Genomic DNA, 12,600 nt, shown 5'->3' with positions numbered 1-12,600 from the left:
AAATGAGATTGGTTAGAAAACTTTGTGATTCTAAAGGGCCTATCATTCTCCTCACTGATCTCCTTCTAAAGGAACAGCAACCTTAACATTACTGTTTTTTTTCTCCATATTACAGTAGTAGATTTTGATTTCCAAAACAGGTAATTCAAAAGGATGTCCATCAGTCTAGCCTCATAATTTAATCATAGAAGTCATTATTCATTGGGACCAGCAGCCAAGAGGGAGAAGTTCACAGAAATTTCTCCTGTTTTGTTTTAATACTGGAGGGCTTAATATAGTGATAGAAACAAAAATAAATCAGGTACTTGCAGGAAATATGGTGACCTTACCAAAAAAAAACTAATTGCTGAGATTTAAATTTTCTTTTATCTGCATCTTTGAAGAGTTTTTGTTCTATTCAGATGAAAGGCAATTCACCTGTAAAACTAACTTTGTTTCTCTCCCTGTGATATCACTTGACCTGTTGAATATTTCTTTCCAGATTCTATCAGTCAATGTATTTTGCTTGCACAGCAAAGAGGGCAGACGTCCTTGTGATATTCAGAATGATTACTGCCCTCAATTACAGCTTGATAGCTGGGGAAAATCTTTCAGTTTTCATGAAAACAGCTCAGATCTTTATGTATCACAAAAAGATGAACATCCCACAAAACTTACCAGTGGAGTGGGTGGCCTGGAAACCTTTCCTTTGCACTGATGCATCTGAAACAAATCTAACAAACATTTTATTTCCAGTGGAGATGACAGGATTTGGAACGATGCTCCCACAGAACCGTCCAAGGATTGCAAACTTATCAGTTTCTCCATCAAACACTTCCAGGTGATCATAAGCACATTCTTGGTGTTGCTCGATCTCAAATTCGTTGAAAGTCTGGAAAAACAAATGATGAAATATTTTCCTCTGATATATACATACTGTCCAGTTCACAGTTTATTTACCTATGTCAACTATCACGTAGGTAAATGTTTAGTGTTGGGATCTGTAACATACATTTGATAATCAAGCAAATGCACAATTTAACCAAGATGGCGATTGAGATTTTATCAAAGTTGTGGAGTTATACAGCATAGAAACAGGCCTTGAGGCTAACCACATCCATGCCGACCTTTGAGCGCATCTATATCAACCTCAATTATTCAGTTGGATTGTACTCTTGCCTACTTCAAAGGTCACAAGTTCATTTATTATCAAAGTATACAACTCTTGAAATTCTCCTTCTCCAGATAGACATGAAACCAAGAAAAAAAAGAGAACAGTAACACGATCATCAACCACCAAACCAGCCCTCCCCTGCACAGTGCAGCAAGTACATCAGTCCCCAAGTGCCCCTCTCCCCGCACAAAGACACTAACAAAAAAAAGCAATGAGAACATTGACCCCAAATCCCCTTAAACTACACAAGAAAAATTAGAAAGAATGGGCAAAAGCACATAATATCAAAAAACTATAGGGCTGAAAAACGTCCATTGTTCATATCCATATACAGGTGTCCTCCACTTTTTGAACATTCACTTTACAAAACCTCACTGTTACGAAAAACCTACATTAGTACCCTGTTTTCGTTAACAGAAGGTGTTTTCACTGTTACGAAAAAATCAGCGCGCGATAAAAAATCATACGCAAAAAAATCAGCGCGCGATAAAAGGCAGCGCGCGCCCTGAGCAGCCGCTCTCCCCCGGATTTGGAACTGCATTCTCACTGGCATTGCTTTAACATGTGCCGGTGAGCAGCCGTTTGCAAGATGAGTTCTGAGGTATTGGAAAAACCTGAAAGAGCTCGTAAAGGTGTTACATTTAACGTAAAACTAGACATAATTAAGCGTTTTGATTGTGGTGAACGAAGTAAGGATAATGTGAGTTTGGCTTGTGGAAGCTGACGAAGATGATGTTGAAGAGGCTTTGGCATCCCATGACCAAGAACTGACAGATGAAGAGCTGATGCAATTGGAAGAGGAAAGGATAACAATTGAAATTGAATGAGTAATGATAAAGTACGACTGTAATTTTGAAAGGGTACGTAGGTCTAGGGGATATTTACAAGATGGTTTGAGTCCTTACAAAGAACTGTATGATAGAAAAATGCGCAAGGCTCAGCAGTCAAGCAAGCCTTCCACATCAGCCACAGCAGACGACGAACCTCGGCCTTCGACATCGAGGCGGGCAGTCATAGGAGAAGATGAGCTGCCTGCTCTAATGGAAATAGACAATGGGATGACACCCCAGTGTCCCACCACCCCAACCCCTGGGCCACGGACAGATACTGATTCGCAGAGAATGCAGCGGTAGCCAGGAGGCACGCAGCACATCTTTAAGAAAAAAACTGAAATAAACATGCTAATTAATTAGGTGCCGCCCCACACGTAAATGTCGGCCCAGATCAGACGCAATGCAATCAGCACTGATCTGGGCCAGCATTTACATGTCCGGCGGCACCTAATTAATTAGCATGTTTATTTCAGCTTTTTTCTTAAAGATATGCTGTGTGCCTCCCGGCTACCGCTGGACTCCTGCTTGCTTCGCGGCAATGTATCGCTCGGCGGCCTGGAGGGTGGGGGCCACTGCACCACCCCAACCTGCAACAACTGAGTCTAACACACCATCATCAGTGTGCTCGGCGCTGAACCAATTCCAGTAAGTGATACTACACTGTACATACATTATTTCTACTTTATATAGGCTGTGTATTTTTACGTGTTATTTGGTATGATTTGGCAGCTTCATAGCTTAAAGGTTACTGGAGAGCGCTTGCGCCGTATTTTTGCCAACAGCGCTTGCGTGAGATTTTCGCTCCGGAGATCTGTGCAGTCAATGATTGTGGAAAAGTATTTCTACTTTATATAGGCTGTGTATTTATCATATTATTCCTGTTTTTACTATATGTTACTGCTATTTTAGGTTTTATGTGTTATTTGGCATGATTTGGTAGGTTATTTTTGGGTCTGCGAATGCTCAAAAAATGTTCCCATATAAATAAATGGTAATTGCTTCTTCGCTTTACGACATTTCAGCTTACGAACCGTTTCATAGGAACGCTCTGCCTTCGGATGGCGGGGGAAACCTGTATGCAGAAAGCCATGAGTAACATCCTTCAGGCACAGCGACAGGCTACACAGGCTCACCTCTCCGGCAGCAGAGCAGCCCCATCAGTGACCAGAAGGCAGGCAGCCGGTGCTCACCTTCCACATTCAACTTGATGTTTCAATCTCACTTGCCGCTTTAATCGGCAAACAGTGGAAGCTTTAATCAGCAAAATGGAGTAAAACATTGGCTCACTGCCTCCCAGAATCCTCTTGGAGTCAGCAAAGCACTGGATCACACAAATGATCTCCAAGTTGCAAATCACAACTTCTACCTGTTCCAGAAACACATCCAAGATGAAAAACAGATGTAAAGGACATAAAAGAAATGAAATAAGTGGTTCCGGGGCCTACCTAGAAGATGTCAACTGTGGGAGTGTTGCACACAGGTGCCATCTTGATGGGGAGTTCTATTTGTCTGTTCAAATGCTACTTAAAAATCAGAGTTGTATTTTCTGTTCCTGGCCTTTGCACAACATTCTCAAGCACTGAATACATTGATCACAAACGAAACAACATTTTGCTTTCCACCTATGTCTATGACTTACTTGTCTTTTCAAAGAGAATTAATCTGACATACAAATCCTCTTACTTCACTAGTCACACTACCATCCGCCATCTTAAGGTTACCTAGTGGCTTATTTGACCAAGTGTCACTGACAAGTGGTGACTGTGCAGCTGAAATGTGAATAATCAAATATTCCCATTTAGGACTACAACAGCTGAAATCCAGAGACATAGTATTTCAGCAAGTAACATCACTTGAAGACGTTTAAAAACTCTATTGATCCTCAAAAGTTGATGGACCCTGGACTGCAGACTCAGGTTGTAAATACAGTTCCTTTTTAAGAGAAAGAAAGCAAGGAAAGCGGGCCTGTCTATGAGCAAGATTGAAAAGCAAAGCCCTTAAACCCCCACTCTGAACTATTCTGCTGCCAAATGTACATGTAATGCCCTGGTTAAGAATTTTACTGCTGTGCTGTAGGTGTGTCATTTTAGTAGTTCTGTAAGAGCAGTCTGTCCTGCTTTCAGCTTGTTTAGGTTTGAGTTAAGATAAGAAGCTTTGATGTTCAACATCGGAATGTGCTGTCAGTCAATCAAGACAGTGGAATTGGGAGAAGGCCATGGAGAACACTAGGTTGAAGATTTTTGTTGGCAGGAGCTATGAGAAGACAGGCAGAGAGGTGGCTGAGGATGCCATCCCTATTGCATAAGGTGCTTTATGTGGATGAATGGCTTCAAGGAGGAAGGACCAACATTCCCATGGGAGACCCATTTAGTCCGGATGAATTTTGAGCAACATTCGGAAGGTGGTGTGTGCTTTCACACTGACCGAAGGACCAGTGCATGAGTGACAGAGTGACAGACAAGTTCAAGATGAGCTCCAACTTGTGCATATTTGACTATTTAAGAGTAATGGGTCCTTTCTGTTTTTTCTCTTTCATTTAATAATTGCTTGCTTAAATTAACATACTTAAATACACTTCATTTTAATTATATCTAGCGTACGATCTGTTATTTCTTACCAGGGGCAGTAAATCACACAGCATTCACACAAACCGGGGTTTGAGTGAGTGAGACATCCCAACCTCACAGATTTGGTGGGACCAAAGTTGTACACACCCTTGATTTATGAAGCCTGATAAAAGGCGGGTTTCTCACCATGGAATCCAGTGGCTGTTAGCAAGGGGCTAACGAGCAGGTTTTCCAGAGACGCCAAGCAAAAGGGGGTTTCATAGAGTCTCTGGAAAATAAAACTGAACACCTCAGAGCAAGATTGCAATACCAGAGGGACATCAGGGTCTGCTGTGCACTTTGCTTCATGGAAACACGGCTCACTGCCACCATTTCAGGCATAGAGCTGCAGCCAAAAGTCATCCATTTTAACTATCAGGAGAGTTTTTTGCCATCATCCTGGTAGTGGCGTATATTCCATCTCAGACCAACATCAGGTAGACACTGGAGGAGCTGAGCACCATGACCAACAATCACAACACAGCGCACCTGATGCTTTCCATATCTTTGCAGGGGATTTCAACAGGGCCAGCTTGAAAAAGACTCTGAACTATCACCAACATATAACCTGTGGAAACAGAGGAGCCAACAAACTTGCCCAATGTTATCCCACTGAAGCAGACAAGAGTTTCCCACCTACTACAAAAGGGCAAAAATTATACCAAGAAAGGCAGGGTGAACTGATTCAATGATTATCGCCCAGTTGCCCTCACATCTACCATGATTTTTTTTTTAGTGTGTCGCACCAGACAGTCAGCCATTCTTGTCTGGCGCGTGGTGTCAGGATTGGTCTCCTTTCGGATTAACCGGGTCACGATATGAACGCTCCTGACTCGACCCTTTATCTACCATGATGAAGTGCTTTGAGAGGTTGGTCATGGCTGGAATCAACTCCTGCCTACGCAAGGACCTGGACCCAATGCAATTTGCCTATCTCCACAATAGATGAAATCTCACTGGCCTTGGATCATCTGGATAATAGCAATACCTACATCAGGATTACAGATCAGTAGTCAATACCATCACACCCTCAGTACTAAACACCAAGCTCCAAACCCTGGGGCCACTTGCCTCCCTCTGCAATTGGATCTTTGACTTCCTCATTAGAAGACCACAGTCAGTGGAGATTGGAAATAACCTTTCCTCATTGCTGACAATCAACACTGGCACACCTCAAGGATGCCCATTACTCAATTCTCTCCACACCCATGATTGTGTGGTTAGGCTCAGCTCAAAATATAGCAATACATTTGCCGATGACACAACTATTGTATAGGAGTGCGATAGATCATCTGGTTGAGTGGTAGTGCAACAACTTTACACTCAACATCAATAAGCCCAAGACATTGATTGTAGACTCAGGCAGGGGAAGTCGAGGGAACACACACATGAATCTTCATTGAGGGATTAGCAGTGGAAAGGGTGAGTGGTTTCAAGTTCCTGGGTGTCAACATCTCTTAAGATCTATCTTGGGTCCAACATATTGATGCAGTTACAAAGAATCCATGATAGTGACCTTATTTCATTAGGAGTTAAGGAGAACTGGTATGTCACCAGAAAGACTCTTAACAAATTTCTACAAATGTACCAAACGAAGAGCATTTTAACTGCTTACGTCATTGTCTGGTATGGCGGGACCACCACACAGGATCGGAAATAGCTCTTTTTGCACTATTTATTTTATATCTAAGACTGTATATTATTTATATATATATATAAAGCTGCAAAACAAAAAAATTCATGCCATGGGGTTGCCTATGATATTAAATCTGATTCTGATTCTATTTGCCTTGTACTTTTGTTCTTGGCTATCCCACAATATAACAGATGAGGTATAACTAGTCACTTCAGGTGCTCTATTATCTGGCTATTCGATTCAAGCACAAATAATTGATACTCAACTGCTTGTTTTGATGAATCTTTTCTACACAGCTCAGTAACCTGCTCATAAAGCAAAGAAATATGACCCTTTTTCCAGAGGCCAGTTGTCACAGATGAATAAGGTAGTTAGTGTATGGGCTTTATGTAATTTGACCTTTATAGCAAGATTTAATAAAATCTCTTTAAAAATCCTCTGTGGCTAAATAATTAAAGTTTAAGATTCAATTACTGTGCATCTAAGTCAAATGAATTCCTTCAAAAGTGACGTGTATGAGATCTTTTTTCACACTCTGTATTACAGATTATTTCCTCTGATTACTGGCCTCTCAAATGGCCTATTTTCTTAGCTTTGTGATTGACCACAAATTATGTAATAAATGAATAACCTTCAAAATGACACCTTCAAACTCTCACTACTCTTTAATTTAGTTTTTTTTCTTCTGTCCTGGCACATTGCTTGATCACTTGGCTATCAAGAATATAATGACGCAAAAAGGGAAGAAAACTACAGCTCAATAATCACAAACTAATTTGCTACTCATTTGTTTAAAGAGAATGTGTTCCACAATGGTAACAGTTTCCTATTGTCTTCTTGCCAAAGAAATCAAATTATCCCAGGCACAGGAACAATATGGTTTCTGAGAATTTGTTTGAAGAATAGAACACTAATTTAATCTTTTAGTAATTATGACATAGATGTGGTTTTTGGTAGCTGAATATATTTTCCCTGTTTACCTAATTTATCAAGCAGAAAGCCATGCTTTCATTCAATGGAAGTGGCAGCTACCAGTGCACCCAGGCAGCTTCTGTGTATAATGTGTAGGAGCTGGACCATTTTCAGCCTAGGAAAATGGCTCACAACCATGTTCTTGAAGGTGGTTATGGTTGAACAAAAACACTTCCTTAACCTTATAAATGAATAAATTCTTCATTTCTCTTAACTACATTTACCATAGTATCTCATGATTCTCCTGACATCCAAATAACCTTGCAGTCTCAGTTATCAGAATATATGTAAAAAGCAGAGGGTGGGCCTCTGCTGCCAACTTTTAAAAATATTGTTGGTTTTGGGGTTATGGGGAGCTAACAGATATCCACATATAACAACAAATTCGGATCAGCCATGACCACATTGAGGTATGAAGAATGTATGAAGGAGTGTTCCAGCCAGTGTTCCTTCCATTTCTTACATTACTGAGTATCGCAAATTCACTTTCCTATCCGTTCTCCATGCCACTTGATGAACAGAAAACTACCAACTAACAGTTAGATATCTATACTCCTCAGGTTAGAAACTCCAAAGATTCACAATCTTCTGAGCAGAAAGCAATTTTCTCCATCCCTTTATTACCTGGATAACCCCATCTCCTTTGTACACTTGCCAAGCAATTCATTTCGACAATAGAGTAGTGGCTGCACACTTCTGAAATCCAGTTCTATTGACTTGGTTTGCTGCTACCAGCAAGGGATGATTTTTCTAAGCAAATATATATTAATACTGTACTCTTTTCCCAGAACAGACATTTACACATTTCAATGTGGTGTTCTAAACTTTTAGTATTTTAAACTTCAAAGATCTTCCTTTAATTGCCTTTATTCTTCTGAATTCCTCTTATTAAAAATCAATCCAAAGAATATTTATTGTATCATCTGTACAACAGCCTAACACAAACTAAATACTCTTGTTTAAGTTTCCTATTACAGTTGTCAATTGTACACCATCTGTCATCTCCTTATTCACTCTCTTAGCCTGTCTAAATCATACGCAACTTCTTTGTGCTCTCCTCAGGTCTTAATTTCCCACTTGATTATATCATTATATTACTCGGGTGCCTTATTTAAACTAGCTAAATTTAAACTATGAACAGTTCTTCCTTGTGTTCACTGTCCATTAAACTTGCCAATCAAAATGACTGACCTCTACCTTCTGTTTCCTAGACATTAATCAAACCTCAGTCTATGCAAATACATTGCAACCAATTACATAAACATTGAATGGCCTCATTCTGCTCCCATGTCTTCTGCGGCAAACCTCTTATCAGATGCGCTTCCAAAACCCAAATATACTACATCTACTGATTCCTCTTAAGCACATCAATAGTTAAAACCTCATAATACTCTAACAGATGTGCCAAAGAATTCCACATTTGGGAAATTTACCAGCAATTCTGATGGATCAAAAAGAACTCATCTCTTCAATTACTTCTTTTAAAACCAGATGTATGGGATCAATTCCTTTATTTATCCAGGACCATTTCTTTCTTAATATCGTCTTGCAGTGCACAATGTAATATTGGCAGCTTCCTTCACACCACGTCTCGCAGTGCACAATGTAATATTGGCAGCTTCCTTCACACCACGTCTCGCAGTGCACAATGTATAGCATGCCTGGGTGAAAGAAGCTCACATTTCATAATCAACTAGAAAACAGAATGGTCTAGATCTTGCTGAAATAAATTGGTGACTAAGCAGATCCATCAGTATTTAGACATTGGATGGCAGCATGTCTACGACATCCAAGCTAGGTTCTGAATTTACTGCCAGATCTGGAACTGTGAAGTTGCCATTTCACTTTTTCTGAAGTCTATTAAGCTCGGAGCCCACCCCTGCCCCCCACCCCGACTTTTTTGCTAGTTTAGACCAAGTGCAGAACGTAAGCCCCAATTTACTTCAATAGGTCTTCTGGGGTTCTGGATAAGAGTGTTCCCATCCTTTCAAATGTTTTAGTTTAGTTCTATGTTTTGAATTACAAGTGTCTTTATTCACATTTTAGTAAAAAAATGTTTATTTTTCAATTATTTATTTCAATGATAATGGTTTGAAATTGACTTGAATATCAGAGATATCTAGGATATTTAGGATTTTCATAGCCTTGATTGCCAGGAAAGGTAGGGGATGGGACATGTTGACTGTCAAAGCTTCCAAATAGATTTCAGGAGATAGCCACTCGGCTGAGCAAACATCACCTCTAGCACTGAAACCTCAATGGTTGAAGGAAAATCCAGCATTTACAGCTGAATCTTCCTTCATCTACCTTCCTGCCTCCATTTGAGTAAAGATTTTGTAAATCTAAATGATATATGTTTGAAGCAGGAATATAGATTGAGGAAATGCTGAAATAAATGCTGAAATTTCTTTCATCCATTGAGACTTCAGGGCTATAGGGAATTGATGAAGTGGAATTGGGTTTTGATTGCTCTGAAAATAAGCCAGTGCAGACACGGTGGGATAGATTTTTACTTTAACCACCTGGGTAGAAGATACAGTCAATCATTACTTGTAATAAACACGTCCCATTCTTTACTGACCAAATGATGAGGGCGTGAATTCATTGACAAATGTCAAATAACACACATCAAAGTTGCTGGTGAACGCAGCAGGCCAGGTAGCATCTCTAGGAAGAGGTACAGTCGACATTTCAGGCTGAGACCCTTCGTCAGGACTAACTGAAGGAAGAGTTAGTAAGGCAGCATCTCTAGGAAGAGGTACAGTCGACGTTTCAGATTTGAAATCTCTTACTAACTCTTCCTTCAGTTAGTCCTGACGAAGGGTCTCGGCCTGAAACGTCGACTGTACCTCTTCCTAGAGATGCTGCCTGGCCTGCTGCGTTCACGAGCAACTTTGATGTGTGTTGCTGTTGCTTGAATTCCAGCATCTGCAGAATTCCTGTTGTCGGCAAATGTCAAATGATCTGTTGCTATAATTATTTCATAATTTTGTATATTCTAAACCTGTTTTGTGATTTGAAACTCATTGTTATTCATATTTGTTTATTCCTAACCTTCTCCCAAACAAGAACATATACTATCACACCCTGCAATATATAATTATGCATCCTATCTATTATCTTCAGAGCAGCAATTTGTCATCAGAGCTAATTTACAAAACTGTCTTATCTAAATTAAATATTCTCAATTTAAGAGAGATACTAAAGAGTTTCCAAACATCAAGTAATTGATTTGCTCTAAAAATAGTTGCCCAAATCCCCTCTCCTTTCTGATTAGAGTGAGGAATTTGATATTAATTGTTTAATCTAAAACCTCATTTCTATATTGATTACCTCAAGTATCTACAGTTTGCTTTGCAATTGCACATGCTAAACTCATTCAGAATGCCGTACTGCATTCTGTTTCTGTTTGCATGGAGCTATTACTATATGTATCTGATTAATTTTCTCCAGTCTCATGCTTTAATTTTACTATTTTGGGTTACAAGAACATATCAAATGACCAGAATTTGACATCAAATACACAGTCAAATAATAAAACAGTAGTGTGTAGATCGATAAACAATATACATTGGATAAACTTGCAGCGGATGTTGCTAAGAAATATCATTTCGAACGAATGAACCCAGGGACTCCTAGTATGGAAGAAGATGATCAGAAAATGTGGCACCCTCTGTAATTCCAAACATCAGGGAAACTTTGCAAATGAGTGCCACGATGATGATTCTGGAGAGCGGGAGCAGAAAATCGTAATGGAACATGGTTATTGAAGAAAAAATATAATAACAGCCAGATAGCCTTTGTTCAGATCACACAAGACTTCAACATGATTTCATCAAAATCACCCAGAGTGCTGCTGTAATTTTTGTGTAATGCCGTGGAGATTAAGAAACAGTACTGCTAAGCTGGAAACTGATCTTCATCATTGTTTCCATTGAATGTGCTTCTTTGGCCGTTGACCCTAAGCTAAGATTCAATCAGAATGGCTTTCAGAAGAAGCACACAACAGTAGTGCAAATACTTGCTGTCCGTAGCATCATCGAGGAAGTCAAGAAGAGCAACCTACCAGCCGTGCTTTTGACTCCATTCACCGAGGTAAAATGCTGAAGATCCTGAAAGCTTACTGAGTACCAGACTATCTACTGAGAGCAATAAGAGTCCAGCTATACCAAAACCATGCCGAAAGTTGTATCACCAGATGGAGAAACAGCAGTGTTCGAGCTCCTAGCTGGTGTGCTGCAAGGAGACACTCTGGCACCCTACACCTTTATAATCGTCCTTGATTACGCTCTGCGTCAAGCTACCAAAGATCATGACAAGCTTGGTTTTACCACAAAACCAGGACGAACCAAAAGGATCAGATCAATTACGCTCACAGATCTTAATTTTGCAGATGACATAGTCCTGCTCTCTGACCAGATGGAGGAAGCACAGCAGCTATTGACAGAAGTGGAAATTGAGTGCAATAAAGTTGGACTTTACCTAAACACTAAAAAGGCAGAGTACAAGTCGTTTAACTGCAATGAGGGTACTCTCAAGACCGTAAAGAATGATACCATTAAGAAAGTCTTTGTCTTCAAGTACCTCGGGTCAAGAATGATGAGTTCGGAGAAGGACATAAAGATATGGAAGCCGCTGGCGTGGTGGGCTATGAGTGACATGAAGGAAATCTGGAAGTTGAACCTGACCAGAGGGCTTAAAAAGAGGATCTTCATAGCAGTCATAGAGTCCATTCTCACGTACAGACGCGAGACGTGGACACTCACTAAGACTACGCGAAAGTCTCTAGATGGTTGCTATACACGAATGCTCCGGATGGCTCTTGATGTGAGTTGGCAACAGCACATGATGAACGTTGAGCTCTATAATGACCTACCGATGCTCTCCACTAAAATCGAGACAAGAAGACTGCAACTAGTGGGGCACTGTCTACACCACCCCGAGCTACCTGCCAGCCTTGTCATCATATGGGAGCCCAAGCATGGGAGGATGAACCCTGGGCGCCCACCCAAGATTATGGTCAACACGCTCCTAGAAGACAGCGGCGCGGCTAATGTAGATGAACTGAACACATTGATGAGGGAGAGGGAGAAGTGGAGAGTCCATCATCGTGCCAGACTCCGGCCCTCTAGGCCTGAGTCGACGTAGTAGTAGTACTTCTTCACTGAAGTATGAAAGTTTTAAGTTTTAGCTTCATATTTGTCATTTAAACTATTTTATGCTTGAATTTAATTAATTCGAAAAAGTCAGTAGGGACTGTGTACTCTGTTTTATATATTACACTTTGCAGCTTAATCAACTACATTTCTTTTCTTGTGTCAGTAAGTTCTATATTGTTTGACAGCCTCTAATACACATTTTGCAAGTGGTCAAATGTGACAGATAGGAAATTCTTTGAAA

At 40.3% G+C, this 12,600-nt stretch overlaps 1 protein-coding gene across 1 annotated transcript in view; it reads right to left on the bottom strand.

The window, feature by feature from the left end:
• The window catches only part of tll1 (tolloid-like 1), a 408,920-nt gene that overhangs the window by 52,136 nt on the left and 344,184 nt on the right, over window positions 1-12,600 (bottom strand). The window contains exon 20 of the mRNA XM_063046335.1: window positions 658-871. Within this exon, the coding sequence (XP_062902405.1) occupies window positions 658-871 (214 nt within the window). The remainder of the gene's footprint in view (window positions 1-657; window positions 872-12,600) is intronic.

This window comes from Mobula hypostoma, chromosome 4 (genome assembly GCF_963921235.1).
Source record: "Mobula hypostoma chromosome 4, sMobHyp1.1, whole genome shotgun sequence".
Lineage (NCBI taxonomy): Eukaryota > Metazoa > Chordata > Chondrichthyes > Myliobatiformes > Myliobatidae > Mobula > Mobula hypostoma.
The sequence above is the reverse complement of the archived record's forward strand: the minus strand, read 5'-3'. Positions and strand labels throughout refer to the sequence as shown.